Source organism: Lissotriton helveticus, chromosome 11 (genome assembly GCF_964261635.1).
Source record: "Lissotriton helveticus chromosome 11, aLisHel1.1, whole genome shotgun sequence".
In the NCBI taxonomy this organism is placed as follows: domain Eukaryota; kingdom Metazoa; phylum Chordata; class Amphibia; order Caudata; family Salamandridae; genus Lissotriton; species Lissotriton helveticus.
The window spans coordinates 537,745,613-537,760,452 of NC_136072.1; the positions used below are offsets into that span (position 1 = coordinate 537,745,613).

A 14,840-nucleotide genomic window follows, 5' to 3' on the forward strand; every position below is an offset into this window, starting at 1 on the left:
TATTACTTGCCAAGAATCTATTCCAAGAATTCTCTTAGGGTCTTAATCAGCGCCGTACCTTGGTTTTAGAATGTAGGAGGTCTTGTATCTCTCTCTCAGGACTCGATTTCCAAGCAACCCGCAAGGGTAGCCTGGAAACACTGGAGCTGTATTTCTCGGCAGGAGAAAGTACGTCAGCTGGAGGGTCGGCTTCCTTCGGCACTTGCTGTAGCAGGGCGCGTCAGGCAAGTAGATAGTCGAACTGCTCCAAACCACTGTGTGTTTGTTTGGACAAGTGTGGGCATATTTATACCTTGAAGGTCACGAGTTTAACGGAAGATTGGACATAATAACGTCATCATAGACTTAATTCTCTGAAAACTCCATGATTTCTTGGATAACTTAATATTCATGCAGGGGGAAGTCCCTGACCGCTGAAGGTGGGTTTTTCCAAGAAATTGTTGTGGATTTTCGGAACTAGTGGAAGTAGCCAAGCCGTATTAGGACTACTTGAGCTATGTCTTAATATGGTTATGATTTCTATGCCTATATAAGGATACGGTATTTAATACCTATATAAGGGCATGAATCGTGAAAATTACACTAGGGTCCTAAAACGCTATACAACAGCCTCACTTGGAACAAGGTTTACAAGTGCAATTGGCGAGGCAGGCCTGCACAGCAGCACTCAACGTCACTGAAGCGGGCCTGCAGGTCAGTTGCAGGCAGGTGTTCTAGTGTGGCAGTGGGGGCCTCCAGGCCGTATCCCTAATGATGGCGTCTTTCTGCTAGTTGCAGCCTCTCAGCTAATCAGGGATTGGTGCTTCTGCGGCCTTTGATAGTGTGCCCCCTGACCGCCTCATGCGAATGTTGATGGAGTGTGGTATTGGGGGCATGATATACAAATGGTTTGCCTCCTTTCTAAGCGAGCGGCAGCAGGAAATCTGGTCCCCTTCCCTATCAGCCGCAATTCCACCTATGAAGGTGGGTGTCCCACAGAGTGCAATCCTGAGCCCAACACTCTTTAATATTTATATGGCCTCCCGTGCTCTCCTAGCAGAGTCGCACGGTATGAAGATTATTTCTTACGCTGATGATACACAACTGCTGTTCACGTGCAACAAAGGAGGGAACTTCAAAGGGAATGAGATTAACAGATGTTTGACGGAGGTCTTTTCTTGGATGCGACTCAACCAACTAAAGTGCAACCCGGAAAAATCTGAAATGATCTTTTTTGGTTGCCCTCCATGTGAGGATTGGAGCCTATTGTGGCCCCCTGACATGTCTCCTCCCTCTGCTCCAGTTAGTACAGTAAAGAACTTGGGAGTTAAACTAGATGCTAGTCTAGTGATGAAGACTCAAGTTCTAACCGTTGCTAGCACATGTTTTGGTCTGCTAAAAATGGTAAAAAACGTTCTTCCACTGCTACCGGTTGAATACTGAAAAACCGTAGTGCAAGCCTTAATTTCATCCAGGTTGGATTATGTGAATGTCCTGTATCTGGGCTTACCAGAATATCTACTTAATCGGCTGCAGGTTGTTCAGAACGCCGCAGCGAGAGCTATTCTTATGGTAAATCTCAGAATGCATATGTCGCCCCACCTGAAGGCATTGCACGGGCTCCTGTTTAGAAAGAGGATCCAGTTTAAGGCTCTAGTGCTGGCCTAGCGATCATTCCATGGTACGGGTGCAGTCTATCTGAGAAGGAGGATCCAACACTATCAGCCCCAACGGGTCTTGAGGTCCTCTGGGCAGTCCCTCATGTTCATCCCCAAGTTTGCCCGTTCCCAGTCATACACTTGCAGTATTGGCAGCACAAGTCTCTCTAGCCTGCAGAAAACGGCCAGGCGGTGTGGGATACTTGTTCTGGTACAGTTTTATGCAGCTCACATGGAAAATGTGCAGAGTGACCACAAGGGGAGCCTTCATGACAAGATCCACTCATGGATTCACTCTCTGAGCAAGTTAGCTTTTTCCGGGTACCCCTCACACTTGAAATATGCCTGTCTTCACTTCCTGGACAGTCTCTGGAGGAATGGAAATCGTTGTTTCTGGGGTGGCTGCCGTCACCAGCCCCCGCTTTCCAACCTCTTGAGGTTTTTCATGCAGCAGGTCCTGGCTGTGTGCAGGCTACTGTTGACTGCGGATGGCCCTGCTGATGTACTGAGTACCCCATCACCACCAGGCTTGTACACCTAGTGCTGGGTAATGGCCTTGCCTCTAGCACTATCCCCAAACGCTGCCTGGGAGCATTGAAGCTAGGGCCTGGCTACCTGCCAACTGGAGGACTGAGTGCATGTGAGCATTAGCCCATAGGGGTCAGTTTCAGCCGTGACCATGCTTTCAACAGCGGCATAGCTACCACTGATACAGCCAGTGCATTCCACCAGAGACCAGAGGAGTGAGGGGCCTATTGTGTCCTGCTACATTGAAAGAAAAGCGGCAGAGACAGTACCCAGACAGACAACGGAGGAAACACGGTATTCCACACAGGGATGGTCTCCCTATTGTCATGGGCCAAGTTGCTTTGAAATTGGGTGACTGTATAGTCAGTCATCCAATTAAACAAGCATTGGTGAGCTGATATGTCTCGCTTTTGGGCCAAATTGGCTTTACCAATGGTTTTCAGCCATTACTGTGGAGCTAATGAAGGAGGGCAAACGAGGCTGAGTGAGTGCTTCACAGAGGGTTGAGAGAGAAGCACACGGGTGCCAGAGAGCAACATGGAGCGCACACTAGGGAGACAGCTCGAAAACACATTCACTCTCCTGGAGTGCTTATGACAGAAGAAATAGTAGGTCCCTAAAAGTGACCAGTCGCAGGACATAAGTAAATTGGCAATGAGCCAGGGACAGATGGATATGGTAAGCCATTGAATAAGATGCAGGCAAATGAGAGGTACAGATAAAGCCCACCAATTGTGAGCAATGGATGGGCTGCAAATCCCTCTGTGTTCTTGGTATGCCCACAATATACATTTTCTCAACCACACAGCGTGGCCTGTCTGGTAGGCTTGATAGAAAAACAGCAGCCCTCTAGGAAGCATAAATGTTGGTTGGCTAGAGCAGCCACCTACATGTACAAGTGGGTGGTAGGAGCAGAGCTTTAAATGGCAACAGTCCTATCAGAGTCCAACACCGACAGTAGTTAAAAACGTACTTTACAATGGGCCCTTACCTGGCCCACCATTCATGTCTTCAACTTTTTAGGTGAAACGACTAACCGGTTTCCAGAAAATTTGTATAAAAACCCTTAAAGAGGTATTCCTTGCCAGTGATGCAATCCCCGTTTACATTTCAAATATTTCAATTCATCTTGAATTCACTAGGATTTTTTGCCTTTTCCAGATGTTTTGTTTTCCATCTCAAATCGCTCTCAGTCACCTCTAGGTGCTTAGGTGGGTTAATTTGTAAATGGAGGTTCCCGATGAGATACAATTGGGAACTTTGAGGTGATGCCTGAAAGTAGTGTGAGCTTCTCACAGTGCCTGTAAATGGGCCACAAGGTCTTCAGTACATACTCATCCAATCCTTGGCCTCTCTGCAAAGCAAACAGCACAATGGTCACGTACGTGGCAACTGTAATCAGCAGTACTTGCCCGGGATCTGGACCTGTATTTACTCTTCTCGGAATTAGAGTTACGATGCGCGAGACACAGAGGTGAAGTAGTAGTGTCCGAGTCTGTACATTTGGGCTGACTGCTACCTGCAGGGAGCTTTAGCTGCTTTGTAAGTGGATGGCTGAAGGGTCAGTCATCAAATTAGAAAGTTGCTCAGCCATAGACCTTAGGAGCTCTGAGGCTCCACATTGGAAAACTGCCAGTCGTGTGAAAGTGATTTCGGAAGGAGTCTGGTTGCCACTCTTGCAGCAAAATCTAATTTTAATTAACACTTATCATAGACAATGAGTTCAGGAAAGTTATACTACATTTTGAAAAAAAGATATAACATACTTTTGTGTCCAAGAGTCTGTCCATTTAAGTCTCAGTTAATTTCTTGAAGATTTTAGACCTATAAAGTGGCATTTGCTAATGTAAGGGCCTAGCCTTTATACAGAGCTTAACAGGGGTGGGGCTATCAATGGTGTAGCAGGTGCAGTAGCACCAGGGTCCAGGGCTAATAGGGCACCCAATTACCCTAAATTGTAATAACTGTATTTTTCTACCAATCCAATAGCGGGGGGGGTATTTTTCTTGCTTGCACCAGGCCCCATAACAACTTTGCTACGCCACTTGCTATAAAGGTTTTATATCGCAGTCACTGTGAGATCAGGCCAAACAGCTGAGCACATTAGCAGGTGTGCTGTCCGCGAGACAGAGCAACACACTGGCCTGCCTCTTCTTTGACTGCTACGTACGGGACAAGGTGGAGCACAACATGACAGTCTGCGTCAGAGATGTTTTAAGGCATGGGCAAGGTGGGGCCGGCTCAGGACCCCAGCCTTTCAGGGGGGCCCCAGATAGAGTCAGCTCTGCGACAGAGTTTCACCCTGATGACCTTGAATAATTTTTAAACAGATTGTTTTAAATACCGCTTTCATTAAATGTATTTTTAATGTGGGTGATGTGTGGGAGTCTATTACAGAGAATTTTCAGAGAAATGTCATTTTTGTTTCATGCAACATCCATAAAAAAAGTTATTTTAGATCGAAACAGGAGCTCACATATGAGAAATGGAGGGGGTCACAGAGATTGTTTTCAGTAATATTAGTGAGCTGCGGCTGTGTTACAATATTCAAAACATGCATCACTATCCCTGAATATTAAATGTAAACAAATTTAGAATTTGGACAAGTGTGCCTGCGCATTATCGGCGACCTGGCCAAAGAGGTTGTGAAAGAGCTGAAACTGGATAATATAATCAAAGCTGTTCGGAACAGGGGACCCCAAAATCCTTTTGGCCCAGGGCCCCTAAAAATGCTTAAGATGTCCCTGGTCTGCGTGCCTTGACGCCACGTACGCTGAGTTTCAACACAGAATAGTACACTGCACTAGGCAGGACCCGCCCACGCATGCGCTTAGTCACTTCAGGGCCACAGGAACCCCCCGCCCCCACATAACAAACATCCCGCAAATAACACACAGACACAAGTGTTAAGATTGGGAAAAATTGCTGCAGGTTTATTGTTACATACAACATCATGTAATCACGTTGGGTTATCTTACGGGCAATCCAAGGGCAGGCCGCATTCTCGCCACCTGCCCGCCTGATGAGCCAATCAGCACAGTGGCGAACCACCCAGCTGCTGATCATTATGGTAATACACTACTCACGCCCCTTGCGGGGCGTATCTAGGCAAACCCCCGGTTGCACAGGCCCACAACCGCCCGAAGGACTACTGGGGCGCCGACTCGGATTCCTAGACCTCCCATGAGGTTCTAGGTTAGGCTCTGGCACCCCTATGTGCCCGCTGAAGTACTGTGTTGCACCTCTCTGTGAGTGTCCCGACGTGTCCGCCGCAACGTCCGGAGCGACAAAGAGGCCGCAAAATGGCCAGTGGGTGAGATATATCCTCTCCCAGCCAGTGCCCCGGACGTGCGTCACAGGACCGCCCACCTCCACCGGGCAAGCCTGCCCATAGGAGGGGTGGCCAACATACCCGCTGGGGGGGGGGCGGGGGCAGCCCTACGTGACTAAGGGCCCGCCCTCCTGATGGCCACCGGGTGGCCTCGGGCAGGCGCAGAGTTAGTAACTATTCCAGTGCAGGAATCTTGTGTTTTCACGAGGCAGTGGTGGACGCTATGCCCAGGACCTAAGTCCTGTCCACCTGACACGTCTTTCTTCTAAGTCCTAAGCAGTGGCTAGGCCCGTTTATACATAGAACTTTAACTTTTTAAATACGATGTGTTTCTGTAGGTTTGTTCTTATACAACGTGTGAGTCTTAGACGGCGCATACTGTACACTGATTTGCCCCTGGGTGAGTTCAGGGTGTGGATAGGTGTTTATACACCATTTACGTATACGATTCCCCGCTGTTGAGAAATGGTGCTCCTTGACACTGTGGCAGACTCTGAAGAACTACAATAGCCCCCCCACCCCCTTCAGAAGTACCTTTAACACCATCCTCTAATTACTCAATATTGACAATTATGCTTGTTGAAAGAGGAACATTTCGGGCTATTTTTTTCCAATAACATACCTGTAGGGAGAAGCCCCCAAAGCCCCCTGAAACCGCTAGACTCGGCTGCGCGCGCTCAGGAAAACCTGGGGCTGGCCTGTAAATTGTGTCCAGGACTGCTTGTGGTTCCCAGTCCAGCCCTGCTTCACTCCATCCTCTCCTTACCTGCCTCTCCCTTGTCCTTTGCGTTCCCATACCCCTTCCTCCCTCCCCCTCGCTCCTTCCTGTCAATGCTCCGGTTCCTGTACTGTGGTGCTTTTCTTCTGAGGCACCTGTCGTACTCTGCAGTATCAGGTGCTGTCCATGCACTGGCTCCGCCCCCATCTTCATGTCAAGCCCCGCCTTCTTTTCCTGCCGGATGGAGTATCTGCAGCAACGCTCCTGCCCTCCGCCGCCCCTCCCGCTGATGGGAGTCTCTGCAGAGGAGGGCTCCCTCTCTCCGGGCCGCCTTGTCCTGCGCTCCCTCCTCCTTCATGAAGGGGACATAGAATAGAAAGCGTCTCTATCATCCAATTAAATCAGCCCTTGCACTCTCTCGTCTCCTCTCCATTTGCCCTCCCTCTCTTCTTATGGTTTCTCCTCATTCCTTCTCCTAACTTCTCTTCTCCCATTCTTAGGTCTTCTCCCACCTTACCCCTCCAGCTTGTCTTTCCCTCTTGTATGGAGTTCTCTTCTGTATATTACCCTCCCCTCACGACATACATTGCCACGCTCGTCCCATTTCCCATGTCTACTCCTTTAATTGCATCCTGCTCTCGTTCTTGTGTACAGCTCATGATGAAATGCCTGACCCTGTCATTAGTTACTGAACCGTGAACCAGCCTCTTGACCCTACCTGGGCCTGGCGCATTATACACACAAATTCACTCTCTCAGCCTAGCTCCTCTCATGCGCTCAGCGTTTCGTGTTTGACTGGAGGGCGCCTCACCTCCCCTGAGACAGGAAAACAGTCAGAGTACGTTTCGCACTTCCTTTCTGCCCTCCCTTCGCGGCTCCTTCCCTGCCCCCACCCACCTATGGCCCCTTTTATCATTTTCGTGAATGGAAAATCAAACACTCCCCCCTCCCACTTCTATCCTCCTCTCCGCTCTTTTCCCCGTCCTCCCCTCTGCGCCCCTTCTTGTGATGAGAGGACTTGAACAAGGTCTCCCTCCTCTGCTCTACGTGTCCCTCCCTCTGTCCCCAGCCTCCTCTTCCCCCATCCCTTTTCTTCACATCCAGGCTCCCCTCCTATTTGTCCCTCACTAACCATGGCTCCTCTTCTACCCTCTACACCTCTCCACCCATCCAACCTCCTCTCCACTCTTCTCCTCTCCACCCATTCAACCTCTTCTCCACCTATCCAACCCCCTCTCGAACCCATTCCAACCTACTCTACACCTCTCCACCCACCCAACCTCCTCTCCACCCACCCTCCTCTCTGCCCTTCACCCATCCAACCTCCTCTTTACCTCTCCAAGCATTCAACCTCCTCTCCACCCTCCACCACCAATCCAACCCCCTCTCCACCGATTCAACCTACTCTCTACACATCTCCTCCCACCCAACCTCCTCTCCACCCACCCAACCTCCTCTCCGCCCACCCAACCTCCTCTCCGCCCTTCACCCATCCAACCTACTCTCTACCTCTCCACCCATTCAACCTCCTCTCCACCCTCCACCCATCAAACCTACTCACTACACCTCTCCACCCATCCAACCTACTCTCTACAACCTTCACCCATCCAACCTACTGTCTACACCCTTCACCCATCCAACCTACTCTCTACACCTCTCCACCCATCCAACCTACTTTCTACACCCTTCACCCATCCAACCTACTCTCTACACCTCTCCACCCATCCAAACTACTTTCTACACCCTTCACCCATCCAACCTACTCTCTACACCTCTCCACACATCCAACCTACTCTCCACCCTTCACCCGTCCAACCTACTCTCCACCCTTCCCCATCCAACCTACTCTACACCTCTTATTTATTTTATTTATTAATGCAATTTATAGAGCGCGAACAATTGCCCGAGGGCGTCTCGGCGCTGTGGATGAAGCAGAGAGAAAAGGGAAGTAGAGGTTTTATTGGCAGAATAGCCATGTCTTTATTTTGCGTCTGAAGATAGTCAAAGTGGGAGCTTCACCCATCCAACCTACTCTCTACACCTCTCCACCCATTCAACTCCCTCTCCGCCCTTCACTCATCCAAACTACTCTCTACATCCATTCAACCTCCTCTCCACCCTTCACCCATTCAACCTACTCTCTACACCTCTCCACCCATTCAACCCCCTCTCCGACCTTCACTCATCCAAACTACTCTCTACACCCATTCAACCTCCTCTCCCCCATCCAACCTACTCTCTACACCTCTCCACCCATCCAACCAACTCTCTACACCTCTCCACCCATCCAACCTACTCTCTACGCCTCTCCACCCATCCAACCTACTCTCTACACCTCTCCACTCATCCAAACTCCTCTCCAACCTTCACCCATTCAACCTACTCTCTACACTTCTCCACCCATCCAACCTACTCTCCACCCTTCACCCATCTAACCTACTCACTACACCTCTCCCCCATTCAACCCCCGCTCCGCCCTTCACTCATCCAAACTACTCTCTACACCCATTCAACCTCCTCTCCACCCATCACCCATCCAACCTACTCTCTACACCTCTCCACCCATCCAACCAACTCTCTACACCTCTCCACCCATCCAACCAACTCTCTACACCTCTCCACCCATCCAACCTGCTCTCTACACCTCTCCACCCATCCAACCTACTCTCCACACCTCTCCACCCATACAACCTACTCTCTACACCTCTCCACTCATCCAACCTCCTCTCCACCTCTCCACCCATCCAACCTACTCTCCACCCTCCACCCATCCAACCTACTCTCTACACCTCTCCACCCATTAAACCCCCTCTCCGCCCTTCACTCATCCAAACTACTCTCTACACCCATTCAACCTCATCTCCACCCTTCACCCATCCAACCTACTCTCTACACCTCTCCACCCATTCAACCCCCTCTCCACCCTTCACTCATCCAAACTACTCTCTACACCCATTCAACCTCCTCTCCACCCATACAACCTACTCTCTACACCTCTCCACCCATCCAACCAACTCTCTACACCTCTCCACCCATCCAACCTACTCTCTACACCTCTCCGCCCATCCAACCTACTCTCTACACCTCTCCACTCATCCAACCGCCTCTCCACCCTTCACCCATCCAACCTACTCTCTACACCTCTCCACCCATCCAACCTACTTTCCACCCTTCACCCATCCAACCTACTCTCTACACCTCTCCACCCATTCAACCCCCTCTCCACCCTTCTCTCATCCAAACTACTCTCTACATCCATTCAACCTCCTCTCCACCCCTCACCCATCCAACCTACTCTCTACACCTCTCCACCCATCCAACCAACTCTCTACACCTCTCCACCCATCCAACCTACTCTCTACACATCTCCACCCATCCAACCTCCTCTCCACCCACCCAACCTCCTCTCCACCCACCCAACCTCCTCTCCGCCATTCACCCATCCAACCTACTCTCCACCTCTCCACCCATCCAACCTACTCTCTACACCCTTCACCCATCCAACCTACTCTCTACACCCTTCACCCATCCAACCTACTCTCTACACCTCTCCACCCATTCATCCTCCTCTCCACCCTTCACCCATCCAACCTACTCTCTACACCTCTCCAGCCATTCAACTCCCTCTCCGCCATTCACTCATCCAAACTACTCTCTACACCTCTCCACCCATCCAAACAACTCTCTACACCTCTCCACCCATCCAACCTACTCTCTACACCTCTCCACCCATCCAACCTACTCTCTACACCTCTCCACTCATCCAACCTCCTCTCCACCCTTCACCCATCCAACCTACTCTCTACACCTCTACACCTATCCAACCTACTCTCTACACCTCTCCACCCATCCAACCTACTCTCTACACCTCTCCACCTCTCCACCCACCCAACCTCCTCTCCACTCTATATCTCTCTACCCACCCAACCTCCTCCAAACCCATCCATCCTCCTTTCCACTCTCCACCTCTCCACCCATTCAACCTCCTTGCCACCCTTCACCCATCCAACCTACTCTCTACACCTCTCCACCCATCCAACCTCCTCTCCACCCTTGGCCCATCCAACCTACTTTCTACACCTCTCCACCCATCCAACCTCCTCTCCACTCTACACCTCTCCACAGATCCAACCTCCTCTCCACCCTCCACCCACCCAGCCTACTCTCAACACCTCTCCACCCACCCACCCTCCATCCATGCAACCTCCTGCCCACCCTCCACCCATCCAACCTCCTCCCCACCCTCCACCTATCCAACCTCCATCCATCCAACCTCCACCCCACCCTCCACCCATCCAACCTCCTCCCCACCCTCCACCCATCCAACCTCCTCCCACCCTCCACATATCCAACCTCCATCCATCCAACCTCCTCTCCACCCATCCAACCTCCTCTCCACCCTCCACCCACCCAGCCTACTCTCAACACCTCTCCACCCACCCTACCTCCTCCACTCTATTCCTCTCTATCTATCAATCTCCTCTCCACCCTTCACCCATCCAACCTTTTCTCCACCCATTCAACCTCTTCTCCACCCTCCACCCATCCAACCTCTTCTCCACCCTCCACTCATCCAACCTCCATCCATCCAACCTCCTCCCCACCCTCCACCTATCCAACCTCCTCCCCACCCTCCACCTATCCAACCTCCATCCATCCAACCTCCTCCCCACCCTCCACCTATCCAACCTCCATCCATCCAACCTCCTCTCCATCCATCCAACATCCACTCTACTCTCCACCCATCCAACCTCCTCTCCACTCACCTCCCCACCCTCCACCCATCCAACTTCCTCTCCAATCTACAACTCCCCACCCATCCAACCTCCTCTTCACCCATCCAACCTCCTCTACACCCATCCAACCTCCTCTCCACCCTCCCGCCCTCATCTCCACCCATCCAACCTACTCTCCACACATCCACCCTCATCTCCACCCATCCAACCTCCTTTCCACTCACCCAAACTTCTCTCAACCCATCCTCTCTCTTCTCCACCCATCCTCCTCTCCACCCTCCACCCATCATTTCTCCTCTCCACCCATCCTCTCTCCTTTCCACCCATCCTCTCTCCTCTCCGCCCATCCAACCTCCTCTCCACCCATCCTCCCTCCTCTCCACCCATCCTCCCTCCCCTCCACCCATCCTCCCTCTTCTCCACCCATCCTCCCTCTTCTCCACCCATCCTCCCTCTTCTCCACCCATCCTCCTCTCCACCCTCCACCCTCTCTCCTCTCCACCCATCACCCTCTCTCCTCTCCACCCATCCGCTCTCCTCTCCACCCATCCGCTCTCCTCTCCACCCATCCAACCTCCGCTCCACTCTATCCCCCTCACACACCTCCGTATGTCAGGACTGCCCTCCTTACCCGTGTCTTCTGTTCCCTTCCTCTCCTCCCCATGCTTGCCACTTGTCCTCATCATTTACTCTCTTGTCGCCCCGTCTTTATTTTCTCTTTTCATTCTGTTCACCTTTTTTCGAACATCCTTTCCCCTCCGGTTACTGTATTGTCTTCTTCGTCCTTGCTTTCGTATCTCATCTTTTCTCCTTCTATCTCTCTTCCCCTTCTCCCTTTATTCCTTCCCCCACTTCCTATCCTTTTCTGCTCCCTTCCCGTCTTTCCACATCTTCCCCTCCTCTCTAGTCTGTTTCTCCTTCCTCTTCCCGCCGTCCCTCCTAATGACCACCCTGCTCTTCTTCGTACTCCCCTCCTCTTACAGTCTGTCCACCTTCCAACCTCTTATCACCTCTTTACCTTATTACGTCTTTTCTGCATCCTAACCCCTTCTGTCCGTTTCGTTCTTCTTCCTTTTCCCTCCCTGCTCGCACTTCCACCTCTCCTTCCTCTGCTCTTCCTTCCCCAACCCTCTCCCATCCTCCGTGCACCGAGTTCGTCCTGCACACCTTTCGCTCTGTCTCAGACATTGGCGAAGAAACGTGATGCCCCATCTACCCCTCCCCGACGCTTCACCAATTCCCCACAGTTCTCCGTGAAAGCATCCAGAATTTTAACTGTGGGGAGGGGGATCGCCGGGGGCTGTGGTGGTGGAGGCGGTTGTGGGGGGAGCGAGGGAGGGGGTAGCGCAGGAGATGCACGGAGAGAGACTGGAAAATCTGCCAGCCTCAGCAGCATTGCAGGGGTGAAGGCACCGGCACCAGCTCCTGGGGGGAGAGAGCTCCTGCGCAGTGCGCGGACGGTGGGGGAGAGGCAGCATCGGCAACGACCACACGCCCCCTGAACCGGTGTCTTCGCTCGGTGCAACCCCCCCGACCCGCTCCGCGCAGCCGAGAGGCAACGTCCATCGTTGTCTCCCCAGGAACGTGAGCCCTGCTCGCGTGCATCGGCGTCAGAGCGCGGGGCTCGTCCGTCTGTGTCCCGGGGAGAGCCTGTGATGCCCGTCGGCGGGGAAGCACAGTGAGACGTCCCCAGACTCGCCACAGCGTCCGGCCGAACCGCAGAGCCGGGTCACCAAGCTGTCCCTGCAGCCGGGACACCGCGAGAGAGTGCGTCTGCATCGTCCCGTCGCGAAAGGACCGCAATGTACCGCGGAGGGCGGCCATCCCGCGCAGCGGCAGCACGCGCCACCTCCGACGTCCAGGCTGCACGGCGCCAGACGTACCCCCAACATTGATGATATACTGCCATTCGAGCAGCGAAGACACCCAAGATCCCCAACATCGAGAACATTATTGATGTCTAGGAATAAACCCCGACCTCCAGAGCGTCAAGGCACCCGAAACGTCCCAAGGGCCTCGCAACGGCAGGACCATCAATAGCGTCAAGACGCCTCCCCAACATCAAAGGCATCAATAAAGTCCACGCCACCCCCGCCCCCCAAGGATCAAGAGCAACCAAGGTTGAGAACATCAATTCCGTCCAGGTGTGCCCTCAACATCAAGAGCATTCATAAGACCCAGGCGGTCCCCAGACCACAGAGCCCCAGTGCTGTGCATGCCTTCCAAAACTGTTAGTGTGCTGGTACCATCAAGGTGTTCCCCCATAAGGACAACACTGGTATCGTCCATCGGTGTCCACCACCGTCTACCTAAGTGAGGGTATCACTGGGCGAGCACTTAACTAGAGCACTGGTATATTACACTGATGCCACCTTAGCGAGAGCACCGTCACTGCCCAGCTGGCCTCCACGTAAAAAACAGGGTAACACCCAGGCACCGGCCATAGCAAAAAAGCAGGCAGCTCCACATTACAAGTGCCCCTGTATGGATCAGACATTACTGCAGAGTAAGAGAGTCAATACTGTCCGTCGGTGTCTCCCAAGTCCTGTACCATCAAGGCGTCCCCTCGAAACGAAAGCAGCAATATCTTCCATTGGCATCAACATACAGTGCTCTTCCGTATCCCTCTGCACAATGGGAGCATCTATATTGTTCGCAGGCATGAAACCATACTGAGAGCACGATTAACGCCTCAACCTGCACTTCAAGAGCACTGGTGGCAAGCCATATCGAAAGAACTGATTTGTCTCTCTAGATACTAAGGACCAAAACAAAGCAGGTATCCCAGCAAATTACCCACTGGTGTTCTGCTCAAGGCACAGTAAGACCAGTGAAACTGGACAATCGTCCTTGGAACACAAGAGCAGCCATGATGGCCATTCTTATCCCTGCAGAACATGCACCCATAGGGTCTTACTGGGGTTCAGCCACTACTGTCCCAAAAGGATGGTGAAGGATGCACCACACACCCTTCTTCTCCGATCACTCGTATAAGAGCCTGATCAATAGTGAATTTGGAATACATTAACTGCACCCTGCATCGCATCATCGAGCATCTTCTCATTCCTGGCCAGGGCCTTCAGGTGGAGCCAGGCACGTCATTAATCTCACTGGCATTCGCCACTTATCTGGCACAACAACCCCTCCGGACAAGTGGAAGGAGCTGGCGGGAAAAGGGAGGTGTAGGTGCCCGTGGGCAACCTCTAGTACACCTGGAGACCTTCAAAGAACTTGGTTAATCGACTGGAGGCAAGAAGAGTTTCAGGATAGGGGAGGGGACAGCGGGTGGGGTGGACACACCACAGCCCCAATAACCCACCATGGCTCAGGCGGCAAAGCAGCTTAAAAAAATCAAAGACATCGAGGCTGCTGCTCTGCAGGAGCAGAAGGAGAAAGAAGAGTCCAAGCGCAAGAACAGAAACCGCTCAAGAGACCGCAAGAAAAAGGTGAGAGGGCTTGTTGGAAACAGAAGGGCTGGGGGATGAGGTTCCAAGAGAAGGATGCATGACGTATTTTCTCCTGCAGGCAGTAGCCCACTGCGTTGGGATCTCAGTCCTTGTGTGTTTGGGGGTCATCGGAGGCAGGGTTTCAGTTCTATCCCTCGACTTACTTAGGAGTCCCACTTAAAAAATATTCAGTTTCCCAATTCCATTGTTTCAGGGTTACAGTTTCATTGCATTGGGGTCCCTTATTATAGAGATCCACGTCTACTATGACGCGGTCTCAATTCTACGGTGTACGGGATGCCACATTTCCAACCCATGGACGTTTTTCTTGGTTTCCTGTGGATTCTAGTCCTGGAATATTGCTGATCACTTTTCCTGGTGCGTTTGGTCACCACTGCCCCAGTGGGCTTGGGGAATATAATTACATTTTTTTTGCCTTTTATA

The 14,840-nt window shown here is 51.9% G+C and overlaps 2 protein-coding genes across 10 annotated transcripts in view; one reads left to right on the forward strand and one right to left on the reverse strand.

Moving 5' to 3' along the window:
• The window catches only part of LOC144791525 (uncharacterized), an 826,098-nt gene that overhangs the window by 719,255 nt on the left and 92,003 nt on the right, over positions 1-14,840 (reverse strand). The gene's annotated exons all lie outside the window — the stretch shown is intronic.
• The window catches only part of ANK1 (ankyrin 1), a 1,318,767-nt gene continuing 1,318,182 nt past the window's right edge, over positions 14,256-14,840 (forward strand). Inside the window, exon 1 of the mRNA XM_078666235.1 lies at positions 14,256-14,396. Coding sequence (XP_078522361.1) covers positions 14,271-14,396 — 126 coding nt within the window. The 5' untranslated portion in view covers positions 14,256-14,270. The remainder of the gene's footprint in view (positions 14,397-14,840) is intronic.